The 13138-nt window shown below is 46.5% G+C and overlaps 1 protein-coding gene and 1 long non-coding RNA gene across 4 annotated transcripts in view; one reads left to right on the top strand and one right to left on the bottom strand.

The window, feature by feature from the left end:
* LOC117981681 (uncharacterized) overlaps positions 1-3204 on the bottom strand; it is a 45921-nt gene extending 42717 nt beyond the window's left edge. Inside the window, exon 1 of the long non-coding RNA XR_008619733.2 lies at positions 2927-3204. This is a non-coding gene — a long non-coding RNA (uncharacterized LOC117981681). The remainder of the gene's footprint in view (positions 1-2926) is intronic.
* Positions 3172-13138, top strand: part of GNE (glucosamine (UDP-N-acetyl)-2-epimerase/N-acetylmannosamine kinase) — a 43740-nt gene continuing 33773 nt past the window's right edge. Inside the window, exons 1-2 of one of the 3 annotated variants that reach the window (XM_003829857.7) lie at positions 3172-3357; positions 12269-12474. In XM_003829857.7, the coding sequence (XP_003829905.1) occupies positions 12311-12474 (164 nt within the window). In that variant the 5' untranslated portion in view covers positions 3172-3357; positions 12269-12310. The remainder of the gene's footprint in view (positions 3358-12268; positions 12475-13138) is intronic. The other 2 variants (XM_008955258.6, XM_008955259.6) reach the window with 2 other exon arrangements.

A 13138-nucleotide genomic window follows, 5' to 3' on the forward strand; every position in this document is an offset into this window, starting at 1 on the left:
CACCCGCCTCGGCCTCCCAAAGTGCTGGGATTACAAGCTTGAGCCACCACGCCTGACCTGACTTCAAGTGACTTTCAATACCTCTTGTGGTAGGCAGAATAAATAGCTCCCCAAAGATATCCACATCTTTTTTTTTTTTTTTTGAGACGGAGTCTCACTCTGTCGCCCAGGCTGGAGTGCAGTGGCACGATCTCGGCTCACTGCAACCTCTGCCTCCTGGGTTCCATTTATTCTCCTGCCTCGGCCTCCCAAGTAGCCGGGACTACAGGCGTGGGCCACCATCCCCGGCTAATTTTGCCTTAGTAGAGACGGGGTGTCACCATGTTGGCCAGGCTGGTCTCGATCTCCTGACATCGTGATCCGCCCACCTCAGCCTCCCAAAGTGCTGGAATTACAGGAGTGAGCCACCGTGCCTGGCCTAGATATCCACATCTTAATCCCTGAACCTGTGACCATGTTTCCTTACTTGGCAAGAGGGACTTTGCAGATGTGACCAGGACTTTGAGAGGGAAAATTATCTTGGACTATTGAGTGGACCCAATGTAATCACCCGGGTCTTTTTAAGTGAGAGAGGAAGGCAGCAGAGTCACAAAAGATGTGGCAAGGGAGGCAGAAGTCAGAGGTGCCATGTGCCAAGGAATGTGGGCAGCCTCTAGAATCTGGAAGGGGGAAGAAAATGAATTCTCCCTGGCAGCCTCCAGTAGGAAGGCAACCCAACTGACACCTTGATTTTGGTCCCTTGAAACCCATTTTTGATCCTTAACGTCCAAAACTGTAGGATAATACATTTGTGGGTTTTTTTGTTTTTGTTTTTGTTTTGAGACAGAGTCTCGCTCTGTTGCCCAGGCTGGAGTGCAGTGGTGCGATCTCGGCTCACTGCAAGCTCCGCCTCCCAGGTTCATGCCATTCTCCTGCCTCAGCCTCCCAAGTAGCTGGGACTACAGGCGCCCGCCACCACGCCCGGCTAATGTTTTGTATTTTTAGTAGAGATGGGGTTTCACCATGTTAGCCAGGATGGTCTCGATCTCCTGACCTTGTGATCCGCCCGCCTCAGCCTCCCAAAGTGCTAGGATTACAGGCGTGAGCCACCGCGCCTGGCCAATTTGTGTTATTTTAAAGACCCTAATTTTGTGGTAATTTGTTACAGCATATGTGAAACTAATACACCATTTATAGTCTGGTGAGTCTGTCTTCAGATTCATATATCTCACTGCACATTTAATAGCTTCATGTGGCTCACAGGCATCTCAATCATAACATGCCCTAAATTAAAACTTTACTTTTTTCTTCCCAAACCAGGTCACTCTCCCAGCCTTTCTCATCTTAGTACACAACCAACCACCCAATTCCTAATGGCAGAAACCTGGAAGTCATTTCTTTCTTTCTTTTTTTTTTTTTTAAGAGATGAGGTCTCGATCCAGCACCCAGGCTGGAGTGCAGTGGTTTGATCGAGCTCACTGTTGCCTGGAACTCCTGAGCACAAGCGATCCTCCCCCCTCTGCCTTCAAAGTGCTGGGACTGCAGGTGTGAGCCACCACACCTGGCCGGGAGGTCATTCTTGAGTCTTTTTCCCTGTCATCCCCTTATATCTAACCTATAATTAAGTCTCATCAATTTTACTTCCAAAATAAACATCATATCCATCCACTTCAGTTGAGTTTCACTGCTACCAATCCATTCTCCACAGAGCAGCCAATGTGATTTAAAAAAGAAATCTGGGCCTGGTGTGGTGGCTCATGCCTGTAATCCTAGCACTTTGGGAGGCCAAAGTGGGCGGATCACCTAAGGTCGGGAGTTTGAGAGCAGTCTGGCCAACATGGTGAAACCCCCGTCTCTACTAAAAATACAAAAATTAGCCGGGCATGGTGGTGTGTGCCTGTAATCCCAGCTACTCGGGAGGCTAAGGCAGGAGAATTGCTTGAACCTGGGAGGTGGAGGTTTCAGTGAGCTGAGATCGTACCACTGTACTCCAGCCTGGGCGATAGAGTGGGACCCTGTTTCAAAAACAAACAAACAAACAAAAAAGAAATCTGATAGCACTTCCTTGCAAAAATCCCTTAATGTCTTTTCTTTTGTGGCTAATGTGACCTTTTCGTGGCTCCAAGCTAGCCACAGGAGAACTAAGAGTTCATAAGTATTTTACAAATTAGAACTTCATTATTAATTGAAATGCATCACAAACTGCAGTTTGATGAGATTTGAAATTTGTTGTACAGCAAGAAATCTCAATGAACTGTTAGACTTAGTTTCACCTGTGGTAAATTTTTAATGGTTGTAAAAAAAAAGATGTTAATATTTTGTATCATCAACTTCATTCAAAGTTTCTTGTCAATGGTGACTCAGGAATCTGTTGCCCAGGTTGGTCTCGAACTCCTGGCCTCAAGCTATCCTTCCCACTTGGCTTCCTAAAATGCTGGGAGTGACTCAGAGATTTGAAAGGGTCATTAAAAAGTCTTAAAGCCTGATTCGGTGGCATGGTCCTGTAGTCCCAGCTACTCAGAAGGCTGAAGCCAGAAAAGATGGCTTGAGGCCAGGAGCTCGAGTGCTGCCTGGACAACATAGTGAGACCCTTGTCTCAAAAACAACAACAACCCAAAGTTTTATTTATCTTCAGGAGCTGCGCAAGCCCTTTACCACCGCCACGTTTCTCCCTGGATGTCCCTAGGCCTCGGGACTGGCTGGGAGTTCCCTGTAGTGGAGGCCGCCGCTGAACTGATTATAAAGATGAGACAGGCTCTGCCATGCCTTGGTCATCAATTCACACTCCACCAGTGTCTTCTAGCAGTCACGGCAAGGGTTAACGTCAGGGACCGCTGTGGGGTGGCCGCGCTACACGACAGTATAGTTGCGGTCCTGGTTTATGAAATAACTGAGGGAACGAGAGGCGCAAGAAATCCCTCCTTGGGTGCAAGACCAAAATAACTACCCCGCGGGAAGACTCGGGCTTCAGTGCGTGTGTCGCCAGTGGAGGAGGACGCTTCGGGGCGGGAGCACAGGCTGGCAGGACAGCCCCGCAGCAGCTCCAGCGCGGCAGAGGCCATGGAAGATGCTCCGCTGGTCAGCACCCTGCCTGCGCCTCAAAATACCGCCGGGAAGGTGGGGGACGGGGACGGGAGCAGCCAATCACGCCAGCTCTCTCGGGTGGCGTCAGGGCGCGATCGCGGATTCGGCACTCCGGGTGGGCGTGGCTGGGCGAGCGAGGAGTGGGGACAAGGTCGAGCGACGAGTCATCTATCCGCGCGCCCGAGCGCGGAAACCGAGGGGCAGGCTCGCGCTCTGCCTGCTTCGTGGCGCTTGGTTCGTCCCTCGCCCGAGGAGCGCGGTGGCGGCGTGGGAGGGAGCCTCTGACGGCGTCTGGTGAGAGCCGCGCGGCGGCGGGGGACTCCGGCAGAGCAGCATCCTGCCCACCCCCAGGGCCGCCTCCCCCGGCCTCCTGCCCCAGGCCTCCCCTCCCAGGCCGCTTTCCACCCCACCGCGCCCCGAGGCCCACACTGGACCCGGCTCTCGCCCAATGTCCTGCAGGCCTGCACCATAGGGCACCTCTTTGGCCCAATTCAGGGCTCCGCCGTGTGGCTCGGGGTGGGCCCTGATGAGCAGGGGAGGGGATGTAGAGGGAGGCCCAGGTTGACTTGTCCCCTGGAACAGTGCTGTCCAATCAGGGGGGATGCTGACTGTCCCGTTAGGAGCGGGGCGGGGCGAGAGAGGGTGGAGAACTGCCTGGCAGGCGAGCTGTCCTGGCGTGAAAAGGCTGGGCTAAAAGGTCCCCTCCCTGCTCTGAGTCTACATTCTGAGTCTGGGCTTCCTTGCATATTTGAGAAGCGTTAATTCCCCGCCCTCACCCCAATTTTTTTTTTTTTTTTTTTTTGAGACTGAGTCTCGCTCTATCGCCCAGGCTGGAGTGCAGTGGCGCGATCTCGGCTCACTGCAAACTCCGCCTCCCAGGTTCACGCCATTCTCCTGCCTCAGCCTCCCGAGTAGTTGGGACTACAGGCGCCCGCCACCACGCCCGGCTAATTTTTTGTATTTTTAGTAGAGATGGGGTTTCACCATGTTAGCCAGGATGGTCTCGATCTCCTGACCTCGTGATCCGCCCACCTGGGCCTCCCAAAGTGCTGGGATTACAGGCGTGAGCCACCGCGCCCGGCCCCTCCTCCCAGTTTTACGCTTGTAAAATTGTTAGAACACAAGAACGTATTTTTTACTACTCTGGTAGGAGGGGTGGGGTACAGTTTCGCAGTATAGGTAACTCGTTAACCCAACTGTAGGAGCGCCGCAGTTGAAGCCAAACCGAATTATAGCGTCGGAATGGGGCCCTGACTTTCAGACCGCTTTATATAGCTCTTTCCTTCTTACTCCTTTGAGTCCCATCCTCATTGCACTGATGAAAGGGCGATTTATCATGTTTTCGAGGAAGATTTGTACTCATGGATGTTTATGGAATGAACAGACACAGGGCAAACACTGGGTGTGGGACAGTGTTCTGAGCGCTGAAGTCATTCAGACAAGGGTTTGATTTTCGGTTCTCTCAATGATGAACTTGGGTTCAAGTAATTCTCCTGCCTCAGCCTCCCAAGTAGCTAGGATTACAGGCGCCTGCCACCATGCTCGGTTAATTTTTGTATTTTTAGTAGAGACGGGGTTTCACCATGTTGGTCAGGCTGGACTTGAACAGACATCAAGTGATCCGCCCATCTCGGCTTCCCAAAGTGCTGGGGTTACAGGCGTCAGCCACCGCGCCTGGCCAATGATTAACTATTAAACTGTGATTTGGGGCAAGTAAATTATTTTCTCTGTGCTTCCTGTCTGTAAAACGGGGCTAATACGAGGGCTGTGAGGATGAAATGAGTTAATATGTGTGAAGAAACCTATTAGCACAATGTTTGGCACTTCAGAAGCGCTCAGCAAATGTTTACTGTTGTTTCCTCTGTTCAGTGACTGCTTGACCCAAGTGTTCATTATTTTTAGTTGATAGCCTTAAAAATATTCTCTTCACAAAGAACTCTTTCCACGGTTGAGTGGGACATTATTTTTCTGGAAAGGGTTAATCACCTTTTGTCAGCATTTATAATGGACGGTCTTGAGAGAATGCAGAAAGTAGTCTTTAAGAATTTGGGTTTCTGCCGGGCGTGGTGGCTCACGCCTGTAATCCCAACACTTTGGGAGGCCAATGCAGGCGGATCACCTGAGGTCAGGAGTTCAAGACCAGCCTGGCCAACATGATGAAACCTCATCTCTACTAAAAATACAAAAATTAGCTGGATGTGGTGGCGGGCGCCTGTGATCCCAGCTAGTCAGGAGGCTGAGATAGGAGAATCGCTTGAACCCGGGAAGCGGAGGTTGCAGTGAGCCGAGATTGCACCACTGCACTCCAGCCTGGGCGACAGGCTGTCTGTCTCAAAAAAAAAAAAAAAAAAAAAAAAGAATTGGGTTTCTCTGGCTGGGTATGGTGGCTCATGCCTGTAATCCAAGCACTTTGGGAGGCCAGGCGGCGGGCGGATCACCTGAGGTCAGGAGATCGAGACCAGCCTGGCCAACATGGTGAAACCCCACCTCTACTAAAAATACAAAAAAATTAGCTGGGCATGGTGTCACATGCCTGTAATCCCAGCTACTTGGGAGGCTGAGGCAGGAGAATCGCTTCAACCTGGGAGGTGGAGGTTGCAGTGAGCTGAGATCATGTCACTGCACTCCAGCCTGGGCAACAGAGCGAGACCCTGTCTCAAAAACAAAAACAAACAAACAAGAATTGGGTTTTTCAGCGATTGCCAGTGAGTTCAAGATGAAGGCAAACTTGTCCGAAAACTATCATCTATCTGTCTAACATCTATCATCCATCCATCTGTCACCTATTATTTGTTTTTCTGTCTTTCTTTTGGTGGCTCAGGTACAATTATAGAATTGAAGAGTGAAATGGATGCAAGTATTCAGTCCCACCTTCTGACTTTCTGAGCTCTGTGCTGGACAATGCACCTACTTCATAATGTTCATTTAAAAGATTGCTTGTTTTTATTTTTTTATTTAAATTTTAATTTTTTAAAGATAGGGTCTCACTCTGTCACCCAGGCTGGAGTGCAGTGGTCCTTTTCCAATTCGTACTATAGTTTCTTTCAGGGAAAAGAATTATATAGCTGGGGAACACATATGAGAAGACTTTTTGCTATTTAGCCTCTTGTGGCTTTTAATTTACATTTTTAATTTTTGTGAGGCAAGGCCAAGGCAGATGACTTGAGGTCAAGAGTTCGAGAACAGCCTGGTTTAGTTGAAACCGCGTCTCAACTAAAAAAATACAAAAATTAGCTAGGCATGGTGGCGTGCGCCTGTAATCCCAGCTACTTGGGAGGCTGAGGCAGGAGAATTGATTGAACCCGGGAGGTGGAGGTTACAGTGAGCTGAGGTCGCACCACTGCACTCCAGCCTGGGCAACAGAGTGACACTCCGTCTCAAGAAAAAAGAAAAATACTGTGAGGCAAAACAAATCATTCATGGTTTGTCAATTTATATTTATTTTACAAAGAACAGTAAATGTTCCATCCGGCAGTACTAAAATGCCTCGTACTTACCAGTTACTCAAAGGTTATTCTACCTAAACTGAGAGCAAGCTGGCCATATGAGTAAACTGAAAAATAGAACAATGTTACCTAAGGCCAGGTTTACAGACAAGCTTGCCTTCATCTTGAACTCACCGGCGATCTGAGAAACCCAATTCTTTTTTTTTGAGATGGAATCTCACTCTTGTTGCCCAGGCTGGAGTGCAGTGGCAGGATCTCGGCTCACTGCAACCTCCACCTCCCGGGTTCAAGTGATTCTCCTGCCTCAGCCTCCCCAGTAGCTGGGATTACAGGCGCCTGCCACCATGCCTGGCTAATTTTTGTATTTTTAGTAGAGATGGGGTTTTGCCATGTTAGCCAGGCAGGTCTTGAACTCCTGGCCTCAGGTGATCCGCCCGCCTCGTCCTCCCAAAGTGCTGGGATTACAGGCGTGAGCCACTGCGCCCGGCTGAAACTCAATTCTTGAAAGCAGCTTTTTGCATTCTCTCAACTCAAGACTGTCCATTGTAAGTACTGATGAAAAGTGATTGCCTCCTTACAAAAGGAAATTTACTTGCCCCAGGCTGGATTTAAATTTTAATTTTTTTAAAGATAGGGTCTTGCTCAATCTTTCAGGCTGGAGTGCGGTGGCATGATCATAACTCACTACAGCCTCAAACTCCTGGGCTAAAGTGATCTTCCTGCCTCAGCCTCCCAAATAGCTAGGACCGCAGGTGTGCACAACCACACTCAGCTAATTAAAAAAAATTTGTTTGTAGAGACAGGAGTCTTGCTATGTTGCCCAGGCTGGTCTTGAACTCCTGACTTCAAGGAGTCCTTCTTGCCTCAGCCTCCCAAAGTGCTGGGATTACAGGCATGAGCCACCATGTCCAGCCAGATTTCTTGTTTTTATTTATTTATTTATTTATTTTGAGACAGAGTCTCACTCTTTTGCCCAGGCTGGAGTGCAGTGGTGCGATCTCAGCTCACTGCAACCTCTGCCTCCTGGGTTCAAGCGATTCTTGTGCCTCAGCCTCCCAAGCAGCTGGGATTACAGGCACGTGCTACCATGCCTGGCTAATTTTTCTTTTTCTTTTTTTGAAATGGAGTCTCGATCAGTCTCCCAGGCTGGAATGCAATGGCGTAATCTCGGCTCACTGCAACCTCCGCCTCCCAGGTTCAAGCAACTCTCCTGCCACAGCCTCCTCAGTGCTGGGATTGCAGGTGCACGCCACCACACCCTGCTAAGTTTTGTATTTTTAGTAGAGATGGGGTTTCACCATGTTGGCCAGGCTGGTCTCCAACTCGTGACCTCAGGTGATCCGCCCACCTCAGCCTCCCAAAGTGCTGGGATTACAGGCATGAGCCACTGTGCCCAGCCAAAGTTGAATGTTTTTGCTAAATTTTAGGGCTCTTATAACTCTTTGTATATTTGAAAAGCTGATGGCCAGCAATTTCCAAAATTTTGCACTTTTAGATTTGATATTTCCAATATCTTTAAATGTTCTCATTCTACCATTTGAGTCATAATTAAAAGCATTTTAAAAAGTAAGATTTGTGGCTGGGCGCGGTGGCTCATGCCTGTAATCCTAGCACGTTGGGAGGCCGAGGTGGGTGGATCATGTGAGGTCAGGAGTTTGAGACTGGCCTGGACAACATGGTGAAACCCCATCTCTGCTAAAAATACAAAAAAATTAGGTGGGTGTGGTGGCGGGCACCTGTAATCCCAGCTACTCAGGAGGCTGAGGCACAAGAATCTCTTGAACTGGGGAGGTGGAGGTTGCAGTGAGCCAAGGTCATGTCACTGCACTCTAGCCTGGGCAACAGAGGGAGACTGTATTTAAAAAAAAAAAAGTAAGCTTTGCCCCAACAGTTTATAGAATATGTTACCAATTTTGTAATATACGTTGTGTATGTGTGTATGTATACACATACATACATCATATATATACACATCATATATATATATTTAGATAGAGACTTATTCTGTTGCCCAGGTTGGAGTGCAGTGGCACCATCTCGGCTCACCGCAAGCTCCGCCTCATGTGTTCGTGATTCTCCTGCCTCAGCCTCCCAAGTAGCTGGGACTATAGGTGTGTGCCACAACACCCGGCTAATTTTTTTTGTATGTTTAGTAGAGATGGGGTTTCACCATGTTGGCCAGGCTGTTCTTGAATTCCTGACCTCTCGTGATCCACCCAGCTCGGCCTCCCAAAGTGTTGGGATTACAGGCGTGAGCCATATATTTATTTATATTATCATAGTTTATCCGTGGAAGGACAGATAAGAAACCAGTAACTGTTTGCTTCCAGGGAAAAGAACTAGCTAGCTGGGGAACACAGATGAAAAGACTTATTGCTACTTAACCTCTTGTGACTTTTCAATTTTAAACCATGTGAATATACTACCTGATCAAAAATTGAGTTAATTAAAATTATTTTTTAAAACCTCCCCTTAAAAAGGCATTTTACCTTAATTTTATTTTTAAGATTTAACTTCTTTCCTTGAAAAAGCTTTGCCTTTTTAAGGTTTTTTAGGTTTCTAGGTAACATTGTTGTATTTTTCACCATTTATTTATATGGCCAGCTTGCTCTCAGTTTAGGTAGAATAACCTTTGAGTAACCTGGTAAATAAGCATTTTAGTACTGTCAGATGGAACATTTACTGTTCTTTGTAAAATAAATACAAATTGACAAACCATGAATGATTTGTTTTGCCTCAGCAAATTAAATATTACCAACAAATTTTTCAGCTCAAATTTGATCACTGGAAGAAGGATTATGTACAAGAACACTTACGACAACCATTTTTGGAAGAATATTTTTGTCTCTTTAAAGATTAGATAGTGCGGCCACGTGCGGTGGCTCATGCCTGTAATCCCAGCACTTTGGGAGGCCGAGGCGGGTGGATCATGAGGTCAGGAGTTCGAGACCAGTCTGGCTAGCATGGTGAAACCCCATGTCTACTAAAAATAGAAAAAATTAGCCCAGCATGGTGGCGCATGCATGTAATCCCAGCTACTTGGGAGGCTGAGGCAGGAGAATTGCTTGAACCCAGGAGGCAGAGGTCGCAGTGAGCCAAGATTGCGCCACTGCACTCCAGCCTGGGTGGCAGAGCAAGACTCTGTCTCAAAAAAAAAAAAAAAAAAAAAAAAAATCAGATAGTGCTTGGGTCTTCTGAATATAACTCTCTTGGCGGAATGCCCGTTTCGTTATATTGTAAGTGTTTGCCATTGGGTGAAATTAGCTTTTACTGGGGATTATAAATTCAGAGTGGACCTAATGATGGGACCGTTTGCATGGTCACAGAATTTTAGCCTAAGAGAGTGTTGAGGTACCAACAGCAGAGGGCTACTGATGGAATTTCCAGTGAATTTCAGAGTTTACCCTCATCTAAAAGATGGCACCCCTAGAATTGGAATCCTTACTGAAGTGTCTCTGGATTCCTGATTACAAGTTCTAAATATTGATACACTTACTGAAACATGAACATTGAGATCAGAGTCCATGAGGTGAAATTTTATGTTGATTTAGAGAAGTTTAACATGTTCCAAGTCTGGCTCAGTGGTGTATGCCTGTAGTTCCAGCTACTTAGGAGGCTGAGGTGGGGGGATTGCTTGAGCCCAGGAGTTCCAGGCTGCAATGAGCTATGATCGTGCTTGTGAATAGCTACTGCACTCCAGCTTGGGCAACATAGCAAGATCCCATCTCCAAAAATGTAAAAACTTTTTTAAAAATTCCATAAAACAAATCTCTTATTCCTTGCCCCTGATTTTACTTTTTGAATGGAGGGTATAGCATGGCAGGGAGGGATGAGCGAGCAGTGGAGCTGAGCAATAGTGTATCTGTGAATGGGAGGGCCATAACGCTCAGAGCGAGGCAGCAACTGAGAAACGTGGGGGAGGAGGACCTGAGGTTTGTGTGAAGCCTTTCCAGAAAAGATGACACTTAGATTGAGTTTTGAAGGATGAGTAGAAGACCAGCAAGGAGGAAAGGAAGTTTTAGGAAAAAGTAGGTGGCATCTATAAAGGTACAGATATACGGAGATTCACTAGTTGAACTGGAGGCAGTTTGGTATGGCTGGCACTTTGGCACAGAGAAGGGTAATTTTAGGCAGGGAAGAGATGGTGGAAAGGAAGATCACTTTGAAAGTTTGTAGGAGGCCAGGCGCAATGGCTCATGCCTGTAATCCCAGCACTTTGGGAGGCCGAGGTGGGCAGATCACTTGAGGCCAGGAGTTCAAGACCAGCCTGGCCAACATGGCAAAACCCCATCTCTACTAAAAATACAAAAATTAGCTGGGCATGGTGGTGGGCACCTATAATCCCAGCTACTCGGGAGGCTGAGGCAGGAGAATTGCTTGAATCTGGGAGGCGGAGGTAGTAGTGAGCCAAGCTTGTGCCACTGCACTCCAACCTGGGCGACAGAGTGAGACTTTGTCTCTAAATAAATAAGTAAGAAAGTTTATAGGAGGCAGGCAAACCACTTGACAGCTGTTAAGATCGTCCAGACCTAAAATGAGGGACTGGACTAGGGGAAGTCCTTGTACGGATGAAGAGGAGGAGATAGATTTGAAAGATATTTAGGGGGTGGAATTGACAGCATTTTGGAGATGTGGGGTGAAGAACAGAAAAGACAAGGATTTGAAGGCATTTGGATGAATGAAATTGCATAACTCAGAGAACAATTGAGGAGGAACAGGTTCCGAAAAGAAAATGAGTTCAGTTTGGGACACTGACTTTAAGGTGTTTATAGGACATACAGCAGGAGATATCTGATAGGCATTTGGAGTTGTCAGTTTTGTTGGCACTGGTGTGTAGGTACTAATGAGGGCTTGAAGGTCAGGTTTTTATCTTACTCATCTTTCTCCTGCCCAGCATTAATCACAATACCTTGTATTTAGTAAGTGTATAGTGTGAGAGTGAATAGACTGTGTTCCTTATGAGACATGATCTTGAATGTTGGGGCAGTAATTTTCCCTCTCAAGACCTGTGTTTCTCTTTCTATAAAGTGATGGAGTTGAACTAGATCAGTGGTTCTCAACAACTGATTTTGCAACAACCTACTATGTTGGGCTCATCTGTGAGTTATGGCAAGTAATTTTTAATAATAAAGAGCTGATATTTCCTCACCTTTTAAACAAGAGCTGATTTATATCACTCCTTCTTAATGGCATTCCAGTGTGTTTTCTTGAGTGTGAGAGGATGGGGTGGTGTTACAGTTAGTTTGCTGGAGTTTCTTCTTTTTTTTTTTTTTGAGATGGAGTCTCTCTCTGTCACCCAGGCTGGAGTGCGGTGGTGCGATCTCAGCTCACTGCAAGCTCCGCCTCCTGGGTTCACGCCGTTCTTCTGCCTCAACCTCCCGAGTAGCTGGGACTACAGGTGCCCGCCACCACGCCCAGCTAATTTTTTTTTTTGTATTTTTTAGTAGAGACGGGGTTTCACCACGTTAGCCAGGATGGTCTTAATCTCCTGACCTCGTGATCTGCCCACCTCGGCCTCCCAAAGTGCTGGGATTACAGGCGTAAGCCACCACTCCCAGCCTTGGAGTTTCTTAACTCTGGATATACCAATGGGAGAGTCACACATAAGTGGAGGTGCAAAAAAAGATTAAGAATCACTGTACTAAATAGTGGTTAAGGACTTGAAACTGAAAATTTCTATTTCTGATTTAGAGAAGTTTAAAGTTTAGTTATATCTAGGAGTTATTCTGATTATAAAGTTTTTGTTTTGGCAATTTCAGGAACTCTATTTTAAGAACCTCTCAAAACGAAACAAGCAAATCATGGAGAAGAATGGAAATAACCGAAAGCTGCGGGTTTGTGTTGCTACTTGTAACCGTGCAGATTATTCTAAACTTGCCCCGATCATGTTTGGCATTAAAACCGAACCTGAGTTCTTTGAACTTGATGTTGTGGTACTTGGCTCTCACCTGATAGATGACTATGGGTAAGATGAAAGCATTTTCTTATTCTTCATTGCAACAGTGTGCTAGAAGGAGCTTGGGTTTTGTAGCCATGTGGGCCCAGCTTCAAATTCCTGTTCTGCTGCTTAGTTTTTATGTGGCCTTAGAGTAGTCACTTAGCATCTCTGAGCCTCAGTTTCCTCATTATATAATGTAGTGAAAACTCATATTGTAAATTATTGTGAGGAATGGAGATCATGATATAGAGCATCCATCACAATGATGCCGCTTAGTAGATGATTGATAAATGGTAGCTATAAATAATATTACTGTTTGTTATTAGTTGTTACATTCAAACAAATGCCACTTATAAATACATATTGTATGAGTATAATAATGTGATTCCATGTAATCTGTTTTGTGAGCTGTAATGGCAATCTTTAAAACTGGTTTATAGGCCAACAGCATATAAAGTAGTAGATATGGAACAAGATTTTAAAAATCTAATCTGCAAGGTAAAGTAGAGAGTTACATTACTGTCACCATTGACATTTATTTTGCTGACATTAGGTTTGTTATTAATCACAGGCTACATTTTAAAAGTGAAAGTTGGGCTGGGCATGGTGGCACACGCCTATAATCCCAGCACTCTGGGGGGCTGAGGTGGGTGGATCACCTGAGGTCAGGAATTTGAGACCAGCCTGGCCA

Source organism: Pan paniscus, chromosome 11, assembly GCF_029289425.2.
Source record: "Pan paniscus chromosome 11, NHGRI_mPanPan1-v2.0_pri, whole genome shotgun sequence".
Taxonomy (NCBI): Eukaryota; Metazoa; Chordata; class Mammalia; order Primates; family Hominidae; genus Pan; species Pan paniscus.